The sequence below is a fragment of the Ursus americanus genome, chromosome 12, assembly GCF_024610735.1.
Source record: "Ursus americanus isolate L20-20 chromosome 12, mUrsAme1.1.p, whole genome shotgun sequence".
In the NCBI taxonomy this organism is placed as follows: Eukaryota; Metazoa; Chordata; class Mammalia; order Carnivora; family Ursidae; genus Ursus; species Ursus americanus.
In genome coordinates, this window is record NC_142138.1 from 8,353,668 (window position 1) to 8,379,789 (window position 26,122).

General features: G+C 36.7%; 1 protein-coding gene across 3 annotated transcripts in view; it reads right to left on the reverse strand.

Annotated features, from left to right (window-relative positions):
- The window catches only part of FAF1 (Fas associated factor 1), a 483,547-nt gene that overhangs the window by 113,182 nt on the left and 344,243 nt on the right, over window positions 1-26,122 (reverse strand). For all 3 annotated transcript variants that reach the window (XM_087865864.1, XM_087865865.1, XM_045799577.2), the window contains one exon: window positions 6,504-6,658. In XM_087865864.1, the coding sequence (XP_087721990.1) occupies window positions 6,504-6,658 (155 nt within the window). The remainder of the gene's footprint in view (window positions 1-6,503; window positions 6,659-26,122) is intronic.

The window sequence follows — 26,122 nt, forward strand, 5'->3', positions numbered from 1 at the left end:
ATGGAGGTGTAGGGTTAGAGTAACATGGTCATCTAGGCTTCAGCCAGGCATGAAGCACTGAGCAGTTTGGAATTAAGGGTATGCCACTGTGAATATGGCTAATTACTGAGATGGAAAGTGCGGGTGAAGACAGCCTACTGATAATAAGAGCTTTAAGTCAATTAACTCTTGCCAAAGATTAAGTAATGTGGAAAACTATCACTTGAATATTAAGGCTAACAAGTACCTGTCAGCATAGCAGCAGAAGTTTACAGTGATCTGAAATACTGCACCCAAGGGCATTAAGTTCAAAAGCTAATACTAACAGGCAATAGAATTCTGTCTGTGAACACTGGTACTAATTGTGTAGGCAAAATTTAATGTAACACTCTGTATATGTTACATGCAACCTGTGTAACTGTCAGCAATTCCTAGGTAACTGTTTGCAGCTACTCAGAACATTGCTTAGAAATAGTGTGCAATGCCTGATTTAACATTTTGTAGCATGTATGCTGATGTGCTAAACATTTGCATCTCAGAAACTTCCATATAAGCAACTCATAGCTGGCTTGTCACCTCAGTTGGCACTATCCTAGTCAAATTCAATGTTTAAGTTTTCTAGAATTAAGTCATCTAAACCAGTACCTATACTGGATGAATGGAGACATTTGCCTTGTGGGCCCTCTTGGTCAGAACAAGAGATACACATTAACCCACTTATTATTGGTGGTTTAGTGTGCCACATGTCATGTAGCTTTCCTTGATGAAACAACTATAGCCCAAAACAGAGCTTCACACCAAGGGCACCCATGTGCCAATGTTCCCATGTATCCAATAGATGTCCAAATAACTCTAAGAAAGGGAAGGAAATTAACAGTTATTGTGCTAGTGCTTTATATAGTACTATCTACATTTAATTCAAATGGTGCCCAAATGGAACTTGTCTGGCTCTTTGGCACATGTCATCATGTAGCCAGACTAGCACTCTGGTTCTATGGACATGTTTACTTTAATCAGTGCCATCACCATTGCAGAAGGCTCAGAATACCATCCCAGAATGGCCCAATCTGAGGGGCCAATTGTCTGAGGGCTATCAGAGACTTAGTGAGTCTGGGGAAGAAACTTTGAAACCACTGGATGAACTCATCTAGGCTAGAATTCAAGTCTCTTTCCAGATGGTGTGTGGGTACCTGGTACACAGAGCACAGGCCACAATATTCTAAAGTGGTCCAGGGGCAGCAGAAAACAAAGTACCTGGTCTGGACATTGTTAGTTCATTCTACAAGGAAAATGAAGGCTTTTGATTTATTAGTCCTATTAATGGCTATGGGGGAAGATCACACAATTAGAGTCGTACAGCAGCATTTGCATACCCTTTCCACTACCCAAGCTGGTCTCTCTCATTATTCAATAGGACTACTAGAGATTATTTATTTTTCAATATAACACTGACTTTTTCAAAGGCACTGTGTAACACATTGAGATTATAGACATAGCTCCCTCGGGGAGCTAACAACCTAAGAGGGAGACAGACAATAACCATACAGTGTAATGAATTCCATCAATACAGGTTAGTATATGGATATTATGGGAGCATAAAGAATGTGCATTTTAAGTCAGACTGAGAGGCAAGAGAAGAATGGTCAGTGACAAGGCTTCTCAGACGTGATACCTGTCCTGAATTTTAAGAAATTAGTCAAGCAGAGAAAGACAATTATCATATGGTTTCACTCATTTATGGAACATAAGAAATAGGAAGATCGGTAGGAGAAGGAAGGGGAGAATGAAGGGCGGGTAAACAGAAGGGGGAATGAACCATGAGAGACTGTGGACTCTGGGAAACAAACTGAGGGCTTCAGAGGGGAGGGGGGTGGGGGATTGGGATAGGCTGGTGATGGGTATTAAGGAGGGCACGTATTGCATGGTGCACTGGGTGTTATATGCAAATAATGAATCATGGAACACTGCATAAAAAACTGGGGATGTACTGTATGGTGACTAATGTAACAAAATAAAAATTATTAATAAAAAAAAGAAAAAAATTATTCTTTTATAGCACAAGCATTTGTTCACTAATAGTAGACTGTCCTTAAATATATCTTTATTATTAAATCCATGATGGTTTTCTACATGTTTCTACATCCAAAACAGTATCTGTTTTCTGCTCCATTGTCTGCCTATAAGCATATGCCAATACTGGGATGAATCATTACAAAACTACTGCTTGGGATCTGTCCGTCCCTGCTGGTTGACCTTAATCCTCAATCTGGTTCAGACCATATATGATTACATTAGCTGGCCAGGGCCCCCTCCTCCACAATTACGTAAACCACTGATCCTTCACTTCTGATATTTAATTATGAGGCTTAAAATACCAATATTCTTTTATAAAAATAGCAAGTATCTACAACCCAATAAAGTAGGAATGCTGCTAATGTAAAAACCTCTAAATAAAAAGAACAAAACTTTTAATTTCATGTTTCTGTGTGTCATTTCTTTCAAGTACTTCCTTGGCCCACTCAGGTAGAGTAACGCCCTATGAATTTCACCTGTACTCCCAAAGCACCTTGTGCGTACTTCATATTACGTATTAGCTCTATGTCTTCCTACTAGACTATGAGTATTTTGAGCATTAAGCACTATGTCTTTTTCATCTTCTCACCCTCAGTGCAAAGCACCATTCCTGGTTCACATGAAATATTCAGTAAATGTTTACTCAATGAATAAACATGAAGGAAATATATGTTTCTTAAGATATCTTTTTAGCCACTTTCAGAAGTGATTTGCAGGATCTCCTTGTTTACTATTATCTGTTTTTAGCTCTTTCATTTACACTTATACCCTACTGTTTCTTTCAGGATCATTGTTCAGACGGATATTTAGGAAATTATACCCTCTAGCACTTAAGACTAACAAGGGCTTACTGCCTACTGCTTTAAGAAAGAATGGACCTGAATTCCAAGTAGACATGGCAGCCAATAAGACTGTACAGTTTTCCAGGAAAGAAGCCTACATTTAGATATATACTACTGAAATTATAAACATATTCTTTAGTGGAACTGGATGCATACATTCATTTGCCAAATGCTTACTGAATTTCTTTCTCCTAGAATTTTGTATTTTGAAGTGCTTTGTTGAATGAGACAAATTATATGAACAAGCCTTTCCAGAAGATCACAATTTAGTGAGGGAGAAGATAGGCACATAATCATTACTGCTACAGTCTGATGTCCCAATTCATATTTGGAATGTTCCAAGATCAATCCAGAAATTATTCTAATCCATTTTATACAGATATAGGTTGGTCGACTTAAGTATTCAACTTAGAAAGAAAGTTATTAGAATCATTTTGGAGGTGGGAAATCTAAATCATCAACATCACAGAGGTGTATAACAGTGACATTCTATAGACATCTGTTTCCTTTTTATTCTAGTTTGTTAGTGAAATCAGGAAATTTAACTTATAACCACAATGGACATTCACAATCTGGTAACTTTACCAAAGCATTCCCTTAGTTCAAAATCCTTCACTTACCTTCCACACATGAGAGATTCACAGTAAAATGAGGATGACTAATGTTTCTGTAGGTTTAGCAGAGTACTTCTTAAGGAAAAGTAAATTTGCTTGGCAAGAGCCTCCCCATCTTGGACATAAATGTTCCCAGCTATCATGTCAGGCGTAGTCCCAGAAAACCACTAAGGAGTCATCCAGACCAGCCAGCTTACAGGCTCAGGATTTTTAAAATGTGTTGATCAGTTTGAACTAGGCTCAGTTTGAACCAGAAAGGAATGAGACAAGCCATCCACAAGGAATTTATTTCCAAACTTTTACATTTGTCATAAGAAAAATCACAGTTAACAGGAAACTAACAGCAACAATCTTGTTTGTAATGCCTAGAAGTCTCTTCTATATTTTCACATATTAATCTGTCATATTTTAACTCTGGTAATATGCAAATGATGGCACAGCAACTTTTGAAATGTAGCTCGCTGACCAGTAAATATTAGTGCAGCAGTCTTTTACTGAATTGAGGGTGAAAATTTGAGGTTTTGTTACTCACTGTTAATAGCTTCAAATGGATAACGCCATAATTTTTTTTTATTATGTTATGTTAGTCACCATACAGTACACCATTAGTTTTTGATGTACTGTTCCATGATTCATTGTTTAATGCAACGAATTTTTCTGACAAACACCTCTGGATAAAATGTGATGCTAAAAAATCTAAGATCACAAAGACAGAAACTCAATTAGACAATTATATTTAGATGAATTTATGATAGGTGGTCAGAAAACCGGCGCTAAACTAATCCTTTTTTGGGACAATAAATCAGACTAATTAATTAAGATTATCTTACAGTTGGATATAGCACAAAGAAATCCACTTTTACTCTCTTTTATGGATATGCCATTCCAACGAATTTTTATCTTGTGTGTGTAAAATGTGTACTTTTCCATTTGCCTTAACAATAATAATGAGGAGCTATACATGAAAAGCATCTACATAATTCTTTTGCTTTATAGAGAGAAATAATATCTTAACTTAAAATAGTTTTTAATTTGTAATATGGATAGAATTTGATTTTGAGTAAGGATTGCCAAGTATCTTAAATTCCAGAAATTGTAACATTCTCTTTCTCCCCATTGGCCCTATTTCTTGTTCCTATAAATATTTATTAAAGCAAGTTCCCACGTGTTTCTGTTTTTAGTGTTTAATATCACTTCTTTTCATTTTCATGATTGTAATGATAATAATAATAATGATACCATATTTTTAAAAATGTAGACTGAAATAGCCTATCATACCTCATAGCCAGTCCTGCAATCCATTGAGAAATAGCTCTAAAGCCTTAAACAAGGCCTTTATTTTGTGTTTTAAAAAAAGTGTCATAAGGAGTTAATAGGACACAGCTGTACTGGCTCTTTCTAATAAGCAGCTTCTGTCGCTTTGGTCACCACAGGTGTCTCTGTAACCTGCAAACTCTTATTACTAGTGTATCAAAGTTGTGCTACTTAACAGACTTCTTTAGTAAAACATAACAAAGCAATTACATGGCTGTTGATTGCCAGTCATAAAAAAAACCCCTCAAACACTGTTTTTCAAAAGAAACTACACTGCAATTTTTTGTCATTGTAAAATAAAAGGAACTAAGGAATTAAATGGAAGATAGAACAAAATAACAGCAGGTAGCCTGCTGAACTTAGCCACTACAGATGGTTTAGAAATAGTGTTTCCTTCTCCATCAAGTTGTGGATAAAAGGAAAGGAGGAGATTCCTTACTGCCAGTGAATGGTGAAAGATTTAGCCAAGTCTCCAGTCTATGTATTTTGCCTCATGAAAGACCTTCGATGCTGCATTTTTATCTGTTTTTGGCACTGCTTTTCATCACCTTTAACTGAGTGTGAATAATAACCTGATTTAATTTAAACAAATACAGGTGCTAAAGGTTCTTTATTTATGTATAACAGGGAACATTTCCAATGCAGAACGAAGTCATCCTGTGAAATTTCCTAACCATTTGCTTAAAGAAATGAAGTATTAGATGAAGAAATTGCTTCAACATTCTTTTGCTTCACAGTTAAGGGAAGAATCATCTTTCTTTTCAGGTTCACATTACATAAAAGAAAGTCTAAATGATGAGCAAAAATGCAGTGAGCTCTAAAATAATAAAAAAACAAATCAGATGATTTCTAATTGTTCTATAATCATTTAAATTAGGTAACTACAATAGGCTTGCCTTGAAATGAATTAATTTAATCTCCCTGTTCATAAACCAGCAGCCTGTGATTATTATTGTGTTAACACACCCAAAGTAACATCACTGGATGTTATGGCCACATGTGTAATTAAACATGATGAAATGTATTTCAGATGGGAAACTCAAACAGGCAAAATATGAAGAATTATTCATCATTTATAGATGTTATGATTAACAAATTAAGTAAATTTATCCTGACAGCTAGAAAAGAATTTTTTTCCTACTGAGAATATGGATGTGTGCAAAAGAATGTGTGCAATAAAGCAATTACATCAATTAGTATATGCTAGAGTTAAGCTATTACCAACTCCATGGACTAGTCCAGAATATCCTGCCTTCTTCACTGGAATTATTAAAAAATAAGCTTACCACTAAGATTATATGTTAGACTTGCCTTGCTTTTTCTGAACATTATTAAAAACAGATTCTCTCTAAATATTCAACAACAGATGAAAACATTAGAATATACAGTACATAGAAATGTACCGTACCAGTTTTACTGCAAAAAGATGAAAACAATGTATTTTGGTTTTGTTTTTTTGGGTTATTATTGGATTTAGAAATCTTTTATAAATTAAGGTATATTTTCCCATTGTAAATAACTGCGTGTTAGCTACAACAAATAGCTTTTATATAATTTAATGTAATAGTAGAGAATTTAGTGCTGAGGATGAAAATGCTTATGATGATAAGAAACCAAATACAATGATAACTTTTTTTAAAAAATAGAAGCCCAAATTATAACTTGCGAACAACAGTATTACCTTGCTCTGTTGGCGTCCTTTGTCAGATCCCAAGCCCAGGTTATAAAATTTTGACTCAGATAAGAGACAATAGATTCAGCACAAAGCATTTGTGAGCAGAACACGTTGGTTAATACACTTTCATCATGGTGGAGGTAGATAGCAAGAAGCTTTCTCTGAAAAGAGGAGAAAAGACTGATGAATTAAAATATCCATTAATGTAAGATTTCTTGAATTTGGAAAAGCATAATTGGTCAATATAAACGGCAAAGACAAAAATTAAATGCTACTCCCTTTGAAAGAGTACCTGACAGTTGGAGTTCCTATGGCATTTACTAATATGAATAAATTTTGCTTCCTTATACCCTAAAGAGGCTAGGATGATTATATTCTGTTTTACAGACCACTGTCACAGATTCCTGTTAACACGGGCAAGACTATCTCAAGCAGAATATGCAACAGAATTGCATTTTCTTTAAATAAAATGGATTTACAATTCTTCATATTAAAACATACTTTACAAAGAGAAAATTAATTTTGAACTATTCAACTTTGTACACAGAAAAAGTACTGATTAAGATTGGTTGCCAAAATCTCTCTTAGTATTTTTTGTTTTTAATCTGAACACTGGAAAGTCTCTTCTACTTGAAAGGAAAAGGTCTGAAATGAAGTTGTATTTTACTTCCACAGGTAATTTCAAAGCCCTTAATGTGTTCTCATATTAAAGTCCTTACGTAAGAGCATGTAACATCTAACTGCCAATGGAAGGATGGTAGAAAATAGTTCACTTCACATGAATTCTTTCTAGTCTGTATTTCAGAAAATGTCCCTGTGGTTTCTCATATGGAGAATTATTCCTTCCCCTTTGCTTGATAAAACTTGCTTTGAAAAAATGGCATATGCTCTCTTAAAAGTGTCCTCTGTCATAGTTGGATAGTCAATAAAATAATTGAAACTAAAAACTGAAATTGAGCAACGCAATTTGCAACATGTCAGCTTTAACAACAACAATGACAATGATGATTAAAGAGCCTACATTGTTATTGATGAACTTCTTGGTGCCACCTTGTAGAAGAGCGGGGAGGTTTAAGAAGAGTCAGTTGCCAGGAAACAGAAAGATAAAATTTTATGGTAAAGACAATATACAAACCAGTCTGTGAAATTCTGGCAAAGGAAAATTTTAAGGACGCTTAGGGTCTTTCCCTTTATATTAAATAAGGATGTGATGATAATAAAGAAAAACTCACTGTGTGGGATTCCAAAGAAAGCAGTACATTTACAGAAAAATATAAGGTTCATGTTGATGAAAGGATATTGAAGTTTGATGCTTGGAACTATCCTGATAAATAATCCAAATTGTAATAATAATAATCATTAAAATATTTTCTTCAAAGGTAAATTCTGTACTAGATGAGGGTAGCCAGAGGTACCTAGGTAGATGAAGATCTCAAAAGCATCCACTAAGAATAGGAGGCACTGTTAGTTACACACCCATTCTCTACTTTAATCTCCAGAATAAGCCTGTAAAATAGTATTCTTAACTTTATTAGCATACAAGGAAACTGGGGTTTAGAAAGCAGACTTGTCCTAAATTCTACCACAACTAGTAAATAAGTAGTACATCCTGGATTCCTGACGCCAAGCCTAGTATTCTTTCTTTGATACTACAGCAGTAGTACGAAAATCAACCATACTGTAGTCAAGGCTTGGAGTGCTCACAGAATATGAACATGCCAGACTGGCCACTGCTCACACATTAGTGCTTCTGGGGCCTCAGACACAACAGGTAATAGGAATAAGGACAGCATCCCTGAGCATAAGTAGCTCAGTAACTCCAACAGTAGCTGTTTCCATGTGTCAATTCACTTAATCATTCATTCAACAAGCATTTGTTGAAATACTGTGTCGGGCCAAGGAGGAAGCAATGGTGACAAAATGGTGAGGAAGAAAGACCCAGGGTTTCTACATTCATGCTGGTGTCTGCAGGTAACAGTAGCTGGCTTCTCGGAAGTTTGTAATCAGATACACAGTTGAAGAGATACTTATCTGGTAAATTCCTGCTCATCCTTTAAGTCTCAAAGCAAATGCCTCTATGAAACCTTCCCTGATTCCCTCTGGTAGAGTTAAGAGCTTCCTTTTCTGGCCCTCTATCTCTTCCCAGTTAGTATCATCATTGTTTATCAGTTTCCCCTGTAGACAAAGTCTCTCAAGGGTGAGGACTGGGTCTCTTTCAGTCTTCTTTGCATCCCTAAAGCTAGCATAGGTCTCGGCATGTTTGATGAAAGAAACTTGAATGCTGATTATCAACCCCCTGGCAAAAAAGACACCAAATGGCAGCAGCATGCCAAACCACTTTCAGTAAAAGACTCTAGAAATCTGCTGCTTTAGGGAAAGGAACGTGAACCTGGCTGCACTAACAAATTCAGAGCTCCTCTTCTTCGGAGCTCTCTAGCTGAATAGACAGAGGGATGTCAACCTCTAATTCTGCTTGATCGTATCTCAGCAACTACATTTAATGAGACACTGGGAACAAGAGAGCTGTCCACTTTTAAATCAGCATATTTCTAACCAAACAATGGCAATGGCTAAATCTTTAAAACACCCATTTCTCTCAAGAATGCTGCAATGGAACATTTAGACTTTGGGAAAGAGATTAGCGATTTACATTGCTATCTCACTGATTTAATTTAAATGCTCTTCCAAACCAAACACACATGTGCCGAAGAGGCTACTAAGAAACCCAACATGCAGAGTTCCCTATAAGTGCAGCCGACAGTGTTGACTGAAACTAAACTTGGAAATCCAGGGCACTAATGCACAATATCAAGCAATAAAACAGCATCTCTTTGGCAATATTTAATTTAAAAAAGAAGAAAGAGGCAGGCGAAGATCAGGCACTGTCTGTTTTGGAGGATCAACCATTCTGCATTTCAAAGCATTGGTCCCTGCAATATCCAGGTTACTGTGCTAGAATCTCGACTATTATATCGCAGTTGTGAGAGGGAGGGCAAAGATGTGTTTACTCAGTGATTAGGCCCTTAGAATAAGCCCCTAGCTCCTAGAGAGACAGCTCACTACTTATTCATTTGGGCCAATTCACAAAGCCTAGGAAGATTAAACATCCATGCTGAGAAGACAAGCGAATGCAGACGGTGAAAAAGAAATAAAAATTCTTTAAAAACTCTGAGATGACTTCATTATTTTTCCACAAGGAAACTTTAGGAAAGTGTTTAGTTAGAGAAAAACCCACATTGACCTCTCTCTAAACCCTTAATCTTTCCTTTGTGGTGGCATTGCTTTGTGGTAAGCGACTGGCTCGCCTCGCCCTTCTTTTCACTGGAAGCTGAGAGAAAAAAGGCTCTGGAGAAACAGTTTTCGTTCCAGGGACACAAACCCCTGACACTGTTAAACATGAGATGCCAGGAAAACACACTTAAAAAAAAAATTCTCACTTGAAGCTCTAAACTGTGAGAAAAGGGTTGATAAAGAGAGTAATCAGAAGAGAATCTTCAGGCTGGGGGGGCTCCCATAGTAGCTTTGAAAAGGGAAACTGAATAATTCTAAAATGATCTTTTCTCTCTAACATAATAAGCTTTCAACAAAAATTTTTCTTCTGCTATTTTGACAGTAGTAATAAGCAAAAAACTCTTAATAATATGCAATGCTACTAAATTTGGGCTACATAAATCTCTGATTAGATTATAGGCACAGCTAAATGAGCCCCAGACTCTGATTTCTGATTATTTTATTGAGCTCAATTAAACATAGGCCCGAACAGTGAGAACTGGGTTCAGCATATTAGAAAACTGCTTTTGTGAAGAAAGGACATCTAGTACATAGGAAAATCATGAGAAAATGTTTTGTTTTCCATTACTGTAACCATTTTTCTCTTTGGCCCATTAATAATTTAGTTCAATAACATTTACGGAGCACTGATGTGTTAGGCATTGAGAACACAAAGATGAATAAAACAAAGTTTCCTTGACCTCAAAAAGTTGGGGGGGGCGGTGTATGGGGAAGCAAAAATTTAATTGCAGTACCATATGATAAGTGATAAGAATGGAACACTTAAAAAAATCATTTTGTTTGTCTTTCTAATTTGGCAGAGAGGGTATAAGTCTGGTAGACAAAGGCAAGCAGCGCAGCTACATTCTCCTCAGATTCCCTCTTTGTGATCTAGGTTTTGGTAACATAGTGTAAAGGTAAAAAAAAAAAAAAAAAGCTTTGTGCTAAATCCAGTTTTGCACTTACCAGCTGTGTGACCATGGGGCAAGATAGGTGTTTGTTCCAAGAACTGTAGATAAAGCAGGTAAAGTACCTCCTTTACAACACCTCGCCCATAGTAAGCACTGAATGACATGTAGTTGTTAGGATGAAGATTCCAGAACTATCCATGCAAAATAAAGGGTTTGAAAGCAATTTCAAGAGAAATGATAGCCATGAAAATTTATTAAAGATTATGAAGCTCCTTCATTTCTCTTACTAGCAATAATGTTTGGGATGCTAAATTGTGTCCCTGCCTTCAGGGCCTCACTAACCTTCACATTCAAATCCAAGAGTTAAGGTACTAAGTTGATACTTAGGAAATGCCAAGCTGATAGCAACCAATGTGATTTGGCTTTGAGCTACAGTAGCTATTGTATTTAGACACTTAGCATTACAGAACCATAGAACATTAGAGCTGGAAGAAATGAGCTGGCTATGTCTCAAAATAAGCCAGGCACAGAGCAGACACTCAGAAAATATTTGCTGATGGACTGAAAAGGAAGTTTTCTAGTTTCTTTTTGAGTACCAGAACATCCATGGTCTGTGTTCTCAAAAATTTTACAGTCGATAGGATAAATAATTTCTATAAATGGTAGTTCATAAATTTTTCAGTGTAAGAATTAAAATACATTAAAAATAAAACAATTTCCTTTATGTAAATTGGGACCTAACTTTATTTCTGTTTCCTTCTTTTCTATCATGATTATCATCACCATAATAATCAGAATCACATCACTATTATTATTATTATTTTTTTGGTTTTAAGTTTGGGAATGGTTTACTGATACAAAGACCTAATACACTGATACAACAATAAACATTCACTTACCCTTTACCTAGGTTTAACAATTATTAACATTTGCCATATTTGTTGTATCATTCATTATATGCCTTCTTCCCTGAAACATTTAAAGTTGTACACATCTTGACACCTCCACCTTAAATACTTCAGTGTCTGTCTCCTAAGAAACGGCATTCCTTTACATAACCATAATATTTTTATCATACCTTAGACATTCAATATTGTTACAATATCATCTAATATAAAGTCCATATTCAAATTTCCCCAACTATCGGCTCCAATTAGGATCATTCCAGTACACTACCCACTTCTATAACCCTATTCCTATATATGAATGTTCATAGGCCCAGCCCAGCATCCAACCAGGACTCGATATAACTACAAGGTGAGATTAGAGGCAGGGCACCATGAAGCCACACCGTCTGGTTCAAATTCCTGCTTTGCCACCTCCTGGCTATGTGACCTTAGGAAAGCCACTTCACTTTTTTGTGCTTTGGGTGCCATATAGCTCTGGAGGTCAGAAGTTCCACACTCTGTCTAGATGGGAGTGGTAACGTAAGTGCTGTAATAGAGGCAGTCCTAGGGTCTAAGTATGAACACTGAATGGCTGCTGCTTTTTTTTTTTTTTAAGATTTTATTTATTTATTTGAGAGACAGAGCATGCATGAGCAGGGGGGAGGGGGAGAGGGAGGAGGAGAAGCAGATTCCCCATTGAGCAAGGAGCCTAATGCAGGACTCGATACCAGGACCCCGAGATCACGACCTGAGCTGAATGCAGACACTTAGCCAACCGAACCACCCAGGAACCCAGCTGCTTCTTTATGAAGGGAATACTTGAGCTAAATTTTAAAAGCAGGATATAGTAACTGACTTATCTTTGATTTGAGCTAAATTTTAAATTTAAATCAGTGAGGATAAGAAGAATGAAAAAAAAAAAAAAAGCAGAGAGTAAAGTTTGGTAAGGACCAGTAATGTCAGCAGCCTGAATGTTCAAAGAACTCCAAGCTAGTAACTTTTAAAGAGTGAAGAATCAGTGTTGATTGATTTGTGGAAAGAATAGTTGACACTCTGCATTTTTGGCTCCCAAAGCTGAGTTCAGGGACCAAGCAACCAGTCGGAGAGGTTCCAAAAGGAAATAGCCAGATATTGAAGGTAAGGTGATGCCAAGATGGTGTCTTTTTCTTCTCACTTCCTGAAGGAGATACTGGGATAGCACTCTGAAATCTTAAGGACACAAATGTATTTGAACCTCATGTAGGCTGAATTCTCATATGAAAGTCACAGGTTACACAAACGAAAAAAAAGCGTAAAGTAAAACCAAACACCCTTCATAAAATAAGCTGACAAATGTTCATTGGGTACAGAGCTTTATCAGTTTTCATTGTTCAGACTGTAATACTCAGGTCATAAAATATTTTTGAGGAAAACCAACATATGACTGAAATTTTTACAAATAAGGAAATTAGAAGTTCAAGTGATTGGCTACTACAGCAAACGCAGAGAAGCAGGCAAGCTCTTTGGGGAGGCCGGGAGAGGGATTACGGAGGCAAGAAAGTAGGCAGTTTCGGATCAGATCAAAGATCTCATCCATTGGTTTTCTAAGTGAACGCCTGGAAGGAGTACCAAGGACTGGAAGAGCAGCCTCATAAAAGTACAGGCAGCATTCTTTGATCTTCTCTTCTGAGAAGAGTAACACTACCCCTGGTCGGTCTGTTAAACAGGCGGAACAACATGAATGTGGATGAATGTGAGGTACACACTTTGAAAAGCAATGGTACACAAACACTTCCTTCTCCCACTTTTAGGCCACTGAGGAAGAGAAAAAGGACCCATAGCCAACCCATCTCATCAATTCCGTACTCCAGGGGGTGGGGGAACCACAGCAATAAAGAACTGGAGATGTATTAATAGTAATTTTTAATTTAAAATATATAGATAATAATGCATTCTTGCTGAAAAATCACAGGATTTTTTTTTTTTTAAGAATTTTTATTTGACACAGAGAGAGAGACAGCGAAAGAGAGCACAAGCAGGGGGAGCGGCAGAGGAAGAGGGAGAAGCAGGCTTCCCACCGATCAGGGAGCCCGATGTGGGGCTCGATCCCAGGACCCCGGGATCATGACCTGAGCCGAAAGCAGACGTTTAACAACTGAGCCACCCAGGCGCCCCAAATCATAGGAATTCTAACGATTTGTGGGTGTACATGTTCAGTAACTTTTTACTACTGTCAAGTACTGTCTGGCAGATTTCAAAGTAGAACACTGTGAATTATAAAAACAAGCTAAGTTTAAGCATGTAGAATGGTAGTAACTCTTAACTACTCATTTAATAGGAATGGTGAAGACTGTAGTCCCTAAATATTTTCCACATCTTCGTGAGGAAATCTCTTATGTATTTTTTTTTAAGTTGGATTAATGGCTGACTGAAGTAAAGAGTACATTTCTCAGCCTCCATTTAAACAAATGTGGCTGTGTAACCAAGTTCTAGTTAATGTAAGCAGAAGTGCTAGTTCAATCTCCTGTAGTCAACCAGAATTATGACATAACCTGAACTATACCACACAGTGGAGCAACGTGAAACCTGCGTTTCTGACTCTGTGATACACCATACCAGGTCTGGACAGACTACCTTTGCACTTCCTGAAGGGAATAGAGAAATTAATTTCTATTTTGTTTAAGCCACTATTAATTTTTATTTTTCTGTTACAAGCAACCAAACCCAATCTTAACTCTTACAATAGACTAACTATAAGAAATCCTTAGTCATATATAAAAATGATAGTCCATGGAACTGTACCATTAACCCAGAAGATCTAAAGAAAAGATATGCATTTATGGATCAGTTCATGGTCCATCAGAAAGACCTCACAGCCTCCAATGGGCCCTGAATTACACTTTAAGGGCCTGTAATTAACACTAGTGTAACGCAAATGACCTAACTGGCTATTCAGAAAGCTCCATCTTATACATCTGGTTAGTGAGAAGGGTGGAGGGGGACACTGCTTTCAAAGGGCCAAGTAGGCATGAAGGCAAAAGAAGACATGGAGGTTGCTTCATGCAAAGATCAGGGAGAGCCATCACTGTTAGCATGTGGTCCAGTCCATTTAACCCATACAGGATAGCCTACTGGTATTTTTAATAGTGCAAGAGTGAAGTATACATCTATCTGAAATGCCATGTGTGCCATATTACATATATTTGAGACCCAGGATGGTTGAAGTCATAGCAGGTGGTTGGTCGATGTATTTTGTATTTTTTATAATCTACGTACACACATAATTTTTACAACACAAAAGATGTACTATACACACTGTTATGCACCCTACTTTTTTCACTTCACAAAGTATCCTGAACATCAGTCCACATCAATATATATGAAGTGGCTCCATTTTTTTTAATGGTCACATAGTATTCCATTGTGTGAATGACATTTAAAGTATTTCCAATTTTTTGCTATTATAAACAATGCTATAATAAATATCCTTGTATTTATCTTATTTCTTATATGCTTAGGTACACATGCAGAAAAAATTCTGCTATTATGATATGTGAAAATGATACATTAGTACAGTTTTAATCTGTATTTTTTTGTAGTATGGAAAATATGAACATCTTTTCATATTTTCTGCTAAGTACCTGCTTACATTGCTTAACCTTAATGGGTTGCTGTCTTCTTACTGATTTATGGAGTTCTTCATATTGTATATGCTAGAGAAATTAAAGTTTCCAATATCTTTAATAAAGATACTATACACTACTTAACATCAGAAATACTTTGATTTTCTTAATATAGGTTCCTCAGGCAAATATAAAATCAACAGATTCTGTTGAAATGCTCCACAAAGGAAAAAAAGGCCAGAACACATTAGCCTAGGTCTATTTCAGAAGCAGTATTATTCTCTTCAGTTTTGTTAGGCACTTTGAGGAGGGTGTGGGAGAATCAGGATACTAGAAGATACATAGGTATAAAAAGGTACACAAAAGCTAATAGGCTGTGAAATTTAGGAGCCAAAAAGTTTGTGAACTACACTGTGCTATTACTGTACTATGATTTTCTAACCAATGCCTGACATTCCACAACTATACATATACAAATGTATACAGTTGCTCAGTCTCACTGCTACCAATTTACTCTCCTCCAATCCATCCTACAAACTACTACCACATTGCTTATGTCTATGGCACAGCTCTGACAGTGTTACCCTCTTTGAAAACTTTCCAACACCAAAAGTCTTTAGCTGGTCTTCAGGATTTCTATAATGAGTAGACCCAGTCTACTTCTTTATTTTAGCCCTATCCTCTACTGTTCCCTTAAAAGTACCATATATACCAATTAAACAGGCCTATTCATCTTCTCTAACATGTATATCTGAATAACTTGGTTACTGTTAATGTAAGGACTCATTTTCCAAGGTGGGTTAATTGTCAAGGTATTTTTAGCTCTATTTCGGAGAAAGTAAAATGGAGGCTTACATAGCTCAGTCAGTATCAGGGCCTAGTTTCCAATCCAAATTTGCCTGATTTAGTCAATGTCCACCTACTTATAGGCAAACAATCTTAAAGATGTGTCACATACATTTTGAAGATGTTTCAAATATGCTAATTTTCTGTTAAACAATCTTGTGAAGTATTACAATACAAATTTTTAAATGCAGAAACTGATGATCAGAGGAGAAGAGTAATCTGGTTAATGGGACATAGCTAGTAAATGAAAAACCAGAACCCAAATATAAGAATTTTGATTAGAATGCTTTCTACCATACCTCTTATTTTTAATGTTTAAGATCAGATATGAAACAGATTTCTTGAATTTACAACTGAAATACTATAGAGATCAAACTTAGCTTTTAATTCTTTTAAAATAAGTAATATGAATAACAAATGCTTTCTAGGGCCAGAAAGGGCCCTTTGGGAGAAATAATACAAATATGGATAAAGCCCATAAATGGAAATCAGCCTTGCTTCTGATATTTTAATAAATTTTACCTCCAATGCTTTTCAAATATGGTTAAATTGTTTTTAAAAAGATGGTGAGTAGCAGTAAATTGAGAAGAATGTTTTACAAAGCAGCATATCTTAAAACTTACTAAATTTTGAACTAAAAAATAATTTAAATATGGACACTAGAGATTTTTACAATTTTAATTAGGTAGTTGTAATAACTCAGTAGGAGAATTAGAGGCAAATTTTAAATATGGTGCTAACAATATACTGTTTAGTGGAAACATCTAATTATAGAAAAGCATATTTGGTATGGTTTCATTTATGTAAAACATGTCAGCTTTCTTACTGATATACATATTTGGAGATTTTTTTAAAAAATCATGTTTAAAAGTAAAAACGGCGTTTAATAGTGATTATTTTCAGCCTTCAGATTATGTGGTAATTTGTTTTCTACTTTAACTGCACCTGTATTATTTTCTTTTTCTTTACAACAAATATTTTATTTGTAAAATGAACATACTTGAAGTATATTAGCATCATAGTTTTTATCTCACACATGTGCAGGATGCTGTCATAGCTGTCATATAAAATTACTCTAAGGACATTGTCTGCCTTTAAGGAATTTAAATTGAAAAGAAAACAAAGACAAGATGAACAGACTGGGCATATTCTCTAAAGCACAAATAAGTTTGTTTGCCCCTTTTTTTCTGGCTAATAAAGGGCTCGAAATTCACCAACTACAGCTGTGGCTTCAGATTTGTGCAGAACTTATTTTTCTTAAAAAATATTGATCAGTGATGGTATTTGGATTTCTTTTTAACATGATATAGTAGAAACAGCACTACTTTAAAATGGGCTGATTTTTAAAAGTAAATGTAATAAAACTTGATCACAAATACTGTTAAAGTAAAGCACTTATTTTAGTGCTGTAAATGCTCATTTATAGGGGTTCTCAAAATTCCTTTCTGGAATTGTTCTTAGAATTAGTTCATGAATTGTATGAATAAATCAGTTTTGTTTTTTACAAACATTTCTCAAATTTGTCCAAAACTGTTTCACAGCACATTAGCCACGGTGCTGGGTGCATATGTGGATAGCATCTATTTAATCCTCAAAACAACCGTATCATTATCTCCCTTTTGTTTTTTTGTTCCTAGATTAGAAATAGGCTGATTACTTGTTTGGGGCCAGAGAGTTACTAAGTGGGAAATTAAGAACTGAGCATTGGTTTCCTTAATTTATGTGTAATATTTGGAAACATCACTGGATCTGAAGTCAAGATCTAAGGAGGTATAACAGAATTACTGATATCAAAGCCCAGTCTCCTAAGGGGAGGAACAGAACTAGGAAAGGAACAATCCTTCACATGGGAGATAAACCCTAGCACTGAGATTTTTATTGCTGTTGATTTTTAGTTACTACAATTGTCTAATCATTCTATAGGGCACTTTCTGTTCCGTACAGAATTCAGAGGTAGCATGAATGAGAGGTGGGGAGGCTATAAGGACAAAAAGAAACGTCTTTAAGAAACTCCTAGTGAATCATGGCGTGGCCAGTGGTAACGCTTCTGCAACCTTAACCACGGTGACTAACCATTGACTTTCACTTACCTGAAGATAAAATATAAGCTTTATTCAATAAATATCTCTTAAATGACAGGGAAATGACAGCCCCTTCCATGCCTTGGCCCCTGCTAATCTTCCCTGCCTCATGCCTTGTAATCCAACTCTCTATCTTGCATTTTTTACTCTTGGTCTTAATTTTTTTGGTTATAGTTCTCTCATTTTAATCTTCTTGCCTTTGCTTTTGACCTTTTTTTCTGTTTAGAATTCTGTTATTTGGCCAAGTATGACTCATAAGATCCAGGTCAGATGTACCTCCTCAGGAAATCTCCCTAAACTTTCTAAGATAGATGAAGTACCTCTCCTCTTTGCTTCTGTAGCATACTATACTAAATGAATCTGTTGATATTACCGTCCCCATTAGACTATGAGCATCTCAAGGGCAGGAAAGCTCTATATTCCAGTTCTTAGCAGGCATGTGATAAATATGTATAGCCCTCAACTGAGTGAACATCTCTAACAGTTAAGGGCATGAGAGGAAGTCATAAAACTGATGGATCTGTTGCCAGAAGTCAAAACTCTGTCACAATATACTTAAACACAAGACCTTAGAATATCTGTTTTACTGAAGTTGGAGCTCTGCTTTGGACAGTGTTTTAAATTCTTCATGAAAAAGGCAGAAAGAACTATGCGCACTCTCGTCACCAAGTGCTCTCAAACAAAATCAGTTTGAAGCAGTTTTCATTAAGATGGATTGAATGTGGCATCGTGAGAAACACTTTATCAAATGTAGTGTTTTACTTAGTGATTAACTATATACCAGTTGATGAAGCTCCCCAAATCCTTTGTAATCCCACCACTCCAATAAACATTTAATGAGTATATAAGTTCAAAAAGCCTAGCAGAGGATTTAAACCTTCAATCTTGTTTTTATTTACTCTTGGAGCTCAATTTCTCACTTCAAGTGAAGAATGCTGGTGCTTGAGGCTCATCTGTTGCCCTGGTAAAATTAATGTGCCTCCCACAGTTTAAATTAAACATGTGATATTTAAGATGAAAGAAATTTAGTCAGAATGCCACAGTATCGGTCACACTTGCTTTTAAAATATGTAAACATCAGCAAACTGTTTTCTTAAAAATGTTTCTTTCACAAGTTTTAAAAAATAATATTGAAAAAAATGTGTTTTAACTCTCAAATGTGAAATGTGAAAAGGAGAAATGATGTTTGATAACTGAATCCTGCAGTATAGTAGTTACCATTGAAAACTGAAATATAGTGATATAGTGTAAATCACACTGAACTGTGTTAGAACCCTGAGCTCTTATTTGGCCTCTAGTACTTACTACTGATGTGCTTTGGTTAAGTTCTGTTGCATTTCTGAGCTTCCTCATCTATACATTGGGAATATTGATATTATATGTCCATATCTCACTGGTTTGTTGTAGGGTTCAAATAAGATACACATAGGAAAATGCTCCATAAACCATTATGGTACCATATAAATCTGTAGTAGCAGTACTATTTTTATGCATACACAGTTCTATTTAATTAAAAGGATATATATGTATATGTATGTGTGTGTGTGTGTGTGTGTGTATATATATATATATATATATATATATATATATATATATATGTAATTTGGCTGATGACCATAATAAATGCATCTGACAGATTTAAATCTGAAAAATTTATTCATCATGTGCATTAATTTTACTTAAGTTTGCAGTAAGGTCTTAAACGATGCATAAACTGTTGTTCTTTAACTTGGAAAAGAGAAATGAGGAAAGAAAAAAGTCTTGAACAAGGGGTAAAAGAAAAGACAATTTAGAAGTCCAAAGAGGTCAAAGGATTTTGGTATGAATCTAATATGAAGCAAAACATTTAATTACATGAACCAATGACTTTCATTTGTTAAAATACCAAGATCCTAGTCAAAAGCAAACAACCAATTGTTTCATTAGAAATATTCAGAAGTTAATAAGCAAGGGTTTATTCTCCTCTGGGGATCATCAAATGTCTGTTTATTATATAAGACACTTAGCAAAAGTTCTTTTGTCTATTATATACTTTATATTTAAACAAGTGCCTTCATTTAAAGTTATAATGTTTAAGGTGTACATAGTATATATTAGGGTAGGTTTTTAAGTGGGATTTAAAAGACATCTATGGCTACTTGGGGAGTTACAGTTTAAGTCACAAAGACCCTAACATTTTCTGGCTACTTCAACCACTTTCATCCATATTCATGTCCCATAAGTGATTGTTTAAGTATAATAACATGGCCATACAATGAGACTCTATAACCATTTAAGTCCTGTTTTAATGAAGTATTCAGTATTATTTACAAAGCATTCTTGCAAAAAAATTTTGACCTGAATATAACAAAGCATGATTTCTTCACAGAGCAAATGTTATGGGGAAAAAAGAGAGGCGGGGAGAAGAGGGTGCTTGTTTAAAGGGATTTAAGAAATCTAACAACCATGGGGTGCCTCAGTAGCTCAGTCAGTTAAGTGTCTGACTCTTGACTTCGGCTCAGGTCATGATCTTAGGGTTATGAGACTGAGTCCCGTGAAGGACTCCCCCCTCAAAGGGGAGTCTGGTTGAGAGTCTCTCTCTCCTTCTGCCCCTCCCCACCATGCACTCTCCTGTGCTCTTTCTCTCTCTAAAATAAATAAATAAATAAATAAATATTAAAAAAAACCTAACAACCAAATATAATTTGTGATCCTTGAGTAGACTGTGGTTTCAAAAAAAATAGTTAAAAAGACATTCTGGAGACAGCTGGTAAAGTATGAATATGCACTGGCTATTAGATGACATTAGGGAATTACCATTAATTTTGTTATATGTGATAATGGTATTGTGATTATGTAGGAGAATATCATTATTTTTTGGAAAACAAATATAGATGTTTTTAGGTGTAAGATATGTAATTTAACAAAAAATATTGACTATAAAAAGGTGTTCTAAATATTTTCATGCAGTTTGTTTTAATCATTTCAAAAGTTTAACTGCTACACAGTTTAAAAACATCATGTGAAACTAATTTTTTTCACATTTGTTTGTTTTGGTATATTTTGAATAAATTTTACATTTGTTTTCTATTCCAGTCAATGTTTGCCATTTTCAGAGAGGAAATGAAAAAAATTTTCATCATAAAAATTTATTCATCAAAATCACAAACCTAAATAAGCATAAAAAATGTAAATAATTACATTTCAAATGCTGCTCTTTTATAAATGTGTGGTAGTTAAACTTTTGAAGTTATTAAGGCTTCTATCTCCTTTAAAACTTTGGATGCCTGCATATGAAAGAAGCAAACATGGCAAAATTTATTAGTTATTAAATTTAGGGATAGGGGATTTGGGTGTTTATTGTGCTATTCTTTTTACTATTTCTGTATTAAAAATCATTTTAATAAAAAGTTAAAATATTATAAAATATAATTAAGCAAATGACCATTAATATTATAAAGGGTGAAAATAAACTGAACAAGATTATAACATGACTCAATAATATTAAATATACATAAAAGTATTCATCAAAATATATATAAAAATACAGAAAGAACATGTATCATAAAGTTAACTGTTAATCTGTGTTAGAATATTTTCTTTTTGCTTTTTTGGAAACTATAAACATGTATTATTTATGGAAACTATATTTATGGAAACTATAAACATGTATTATTATAAATATTTATTTCTTCAAAAATGACATCTATTTTATGTAAATTTAATAGTTAAAAATAGACTAACACAGCATTTATAATGGGTTATGCCACTCTTCTTAGGGTAAAGAACAGTTTGTGTTTCTTATTCTGCTTCATTAAACCAAAACTGATTGCTCTAAGTTTGATCACTAATTATTGTCAATTTTTAAAAATTTGTTAAAAATGAAATTTTCTTTAGGTCAGGGTGTAAGATAAACTGGAAACTAGAAATTTCAGAGGCATCCTTGCACTCTATTCTCAAAATTCCTTCCCCTCTTTAATTCCAATAACTTTCCCTCTACTCCATCTACACACCATTTCTTCCTTCCCGCTCTTTTTTGCCTTCATTCATTAAATATATAGAATATTTACTAGGGATGTAAGGTACAGTCACTGCCAAAAAGAAAAGCAAATCTCTTGAGAAGACATATATACAGAAAATAGATAATGATAAGCAAGGTGTTAAATGTAACAAAAAGATGAGCAGAGGATATCATTACAAAGTACTAAGGGGTGGGTCCAACCGTATGATAGTGGAAGAGTCAGGAACAGTTAAGTCTCAGAGGAAGAATAAAAGTTAACCAAGTAGGCAGTGGCTGGGTTGGGTGAGGGCAGAAGAAGCAGCCTGTGACCTGAGCGCCGCTGCTTCTCGGCACGTGGGCGCACTCTGAACCTTCCTTTTTGGGTAGGCTCGCAGGCACATGCACGATCAGCGTCCCAGGGCCTCGAACTCCAGGGCCTCCACTGGGCAGGCCTCGGATTGCTCACCCCTTCCCCCAGTGTGAGTCCCCTGGACCGGCCACCGACAAGCGCAGGCGCGCCAAAGCTGCGCCCCAGGCTCAGAAGAACAGCCCTGAGTGGCCGCCTTGTCCTCTGCAGCCGAGCGGCGGATGTTCTTTTAAAGAATTACTGAAGACGAAGGTTTTTTTTATTTTTGTTTTTCGTTTGTTTTTTAATGGCTTTACAGAAGTTTAGATCAAATACAATTTGACATGACGGCAAAAAATGTTGGTTTGACTTCTACAAATGCAGAACTAAGAGGATTTATTGATCAGAAAAGTTACCTAATGACAGGAAAGAAAATTAGCTCATAATGTCATGGATGCGAAGTTGTTTTGAAAAGACGGCGGAGGAGTAGGGGACCCCTTTTTCAGCTGGTCCCCTGAATCGAGCTGGATATCTACCAGACCATCCTGAACACCCACGAAATCAGCCTGACACGCAGGAAGATGCATCTGGATCTCTACAAACGAACATCTCCAGTGCTGAGTATTGAGGTACGAAGTGGGGAGCCGTGAATCTGTGCACAGATATAGGAAGATAAACGGAAGGGGGAGGGAGGCACCGAGCTCGGGTGCAGGGAAGTAGTAGCCACCTGCACTGGGGAGTGGGCCAGACTCGCAGACCGGCACCCGCGAGAAAGCAGACTAAGACCATAAGCCTGGGAACGTGCGTGCGACCAGACTGAAAACTGGAGCTCCGGAGCACACACTCAAACTAGACTGAAACTGAGAGCTCGGGAGCGCGCGACCAGACTGAAAATCGGAGCTCCGGAGCACTCACTGGAACTGGACTGATACCGAGAGCTCGGGAGTGCAAACGCAACCAGACGGAAAACCGGCACTCTGGAGTATGTGTAAACCACACTGAAACAGGGAGCTCGGGAGCGCTCGCGGGAACCAGGGGCGGCTGGCTGTGTTAGAAGCACAAAGGACAGAGACCTGCCAGCCCTGGAAGCGAGGGCTGGAGAGCAGCTGTGGGGCGCACAACCCAGGACGCTGCAGGGTTTTTAGCAGCACTGACAGAAACAGAGTTAAAGTGGTCAAGAGAGCTCAGTGGAGAGTGGACTACGATCTCTCTGTTCTGAGACAGAGGCTAGGATACGGCCACTACTGCTCTGACTCTCAGAAGAGTCATAGAAAACAGCCAGGGAAAGCCGCCAGAGAACAAAAGCCTGGAAATACCAGCTCACATAGTGCTCATCCCCATTCCGCCTCGCAGGGGACAGGGCAACTCTACCCAAACAGGGTTGCCTGAGTATCAGTGCGGCAGGCCCCTCCCCCAGAAGGCAGGCTGAAAAATCAAGAAGCCCACATCCCCAAGATCCCTAGAGAACAAGTACACACTGCCTGGGTCCTGGTCAATAATTTGGGCTCTGGGCATCCCCGCAACCTCTCCTCATCAGAATGACGAGGAGGAGAAATTCCCCCAAGAAAGAAAAGATACAGAGTCTGTGGCCTCTGCCACAGAACTGATGGATATGGATATAACCAAATTGTCAGAAATGGAGTTCAGAGTAACAATGGTCAAGATGATGTGTAGGCTTGAAAAAAATATTAACAAAAATATTAATGAGAATACAGAATCTCTAAGGGAGGAAATGAGAGTGAATCTGGCAGAAATTAAAAATGCTATGAATCAATTGCAGTCTAAACTAGACGCTCTGACGGCCAGGGTAAATGAGGCAGAAGAAAGAATTAGTGAATTGGAGGAGGGGATGGTAGAAGACAAAGTTGAAACAGAAACTTGGCTCAAAAAAATCCAATCTCAAGAATGTAGATTACGGGAGATTACTGACTTAATGAAACATTCCAGTGTCAGAATCAACAGCATCCCCGAGGGGGTGGAGAAGGAGAGAGGTCTATTTGAGATATTTGAAGAGATATTTGAACAAATTGTAGCTGAGAACTTCCCTAATCTGGCAAAGGAAACAAGCATTAGTGTCCAAGAGGCAGAGAGGACCACTCCCGACGGTCAATGAGAACAGACCTATACCACGTCACGTCATAGTGCAATTCGCAAATATCAGATACAAGGATACAGTATTGAAAGTGGCCAGGGGAAAGAAAATCCTTACGTAGAGAGGGAAAAATATCAGAATTACGTCAGACCTGTCTACAGAGATCTGGCAGGCCAGGAAGGGTTGGCATGGTATTTCCAAAGCTCTATCTGAGAAGACCATGCAGCCAAGGATCCTTTATCCAGCAAGGCTGTCATTCAGAATTGATGGAGAGATAAGGACTTTCCAAGATTGGCAGAAACTGAAGGAATTCGTGACCACCAACCAGCCCTACATGAGATATTAAGGGGGGGTTCTATAAAAGTAAAAAGGCCCCAAGAATGATACAGAACAGAAATTTACAATCTATAGAAACAAAGACTTCACAGGCAACATGACAGCATTAAAATCGTATCTCTCAATAATCACTCTCAACATGAATGGCCTAAATGCTCCCATAAAACGCCACAGGGTTGCAGATTGGATAAAAAGACATGACCCATCCATTTGCTGTCTAAAAGAGACTCATTTTGAACCTAAAGATACATTCAGACTGAAAGTGAAGGGATGGAAAACCATTTTTCATGCCAACGGACCTCAAAAGAAAGTTGGGGTAGCAATTCTCATATCAGACAGATTAGATTTTAAACTAAAGACAGTAGTTAGAGATACAGAAGGACACTATATTATATATTCTTAATGGATGTATCGAACAAGTGGATATGACAATTATAAATATCTATGCCCCCAACAGGGGAGCAGCAAGATACACAAGCCAACTTTTAACAAGAATAAAGACACATATAGATAATAATATGTTAATAGCAGGGGACCTCAATTATAGGCTCTCAGCTATAGGCAGATCACCTAAGCAGAAAATCAACAAAGAAACAAGAGCTTTGAATGACACACTGGACCAGATGGACCTCATAGATATATACAGAACACTACAACACCCCAGAACAACAGAATAATCATTCTTTTCGAATATCATGGAACTTTTTCCAGAATAGACCATATACTGGGTCACAAAACAGGTCTCAACTGATACCAAAAGACTGAGATTATCCCCTGTACATTCTCAGACCACAATGCTTTGAAACTGGAACTCAATCACAAGGAAAAATTTGGAAGAAACTCAAACACTTGGACACTAAGAACCATCCTGCTCAAGAATGATTGGGTAAACCAGGAAATTAAAAATCAGATTAAACAATTTTTGGAGACCAACGAGAATGAAAACACATTGGTCCAAAACCTATGGGACACTGCAAAGGCAGTCCTAAGGGGAAAATACATAGCCATCCAAGCCTCAATCAAAAGAATAGACAAATCTAAAATACAGTTTTTATATTCTCACCTCAAAAAGCTGGAGCTGGAACAGAAGAACAGGCCTAACACATGCACAAGAAGGCAGGTGATCAAGATTAGAGCAGAGATCAATGAATTAGAAACCAGGAGCACAGTAGAGCAGAACTAGAAGCTGGTTCTTTGAAAGAATAAATAAGATCAATAAGCCACTGGCCAGACTTATTCAAAAGACTAGAGAAAGGACCCAAATTAATAAAATTA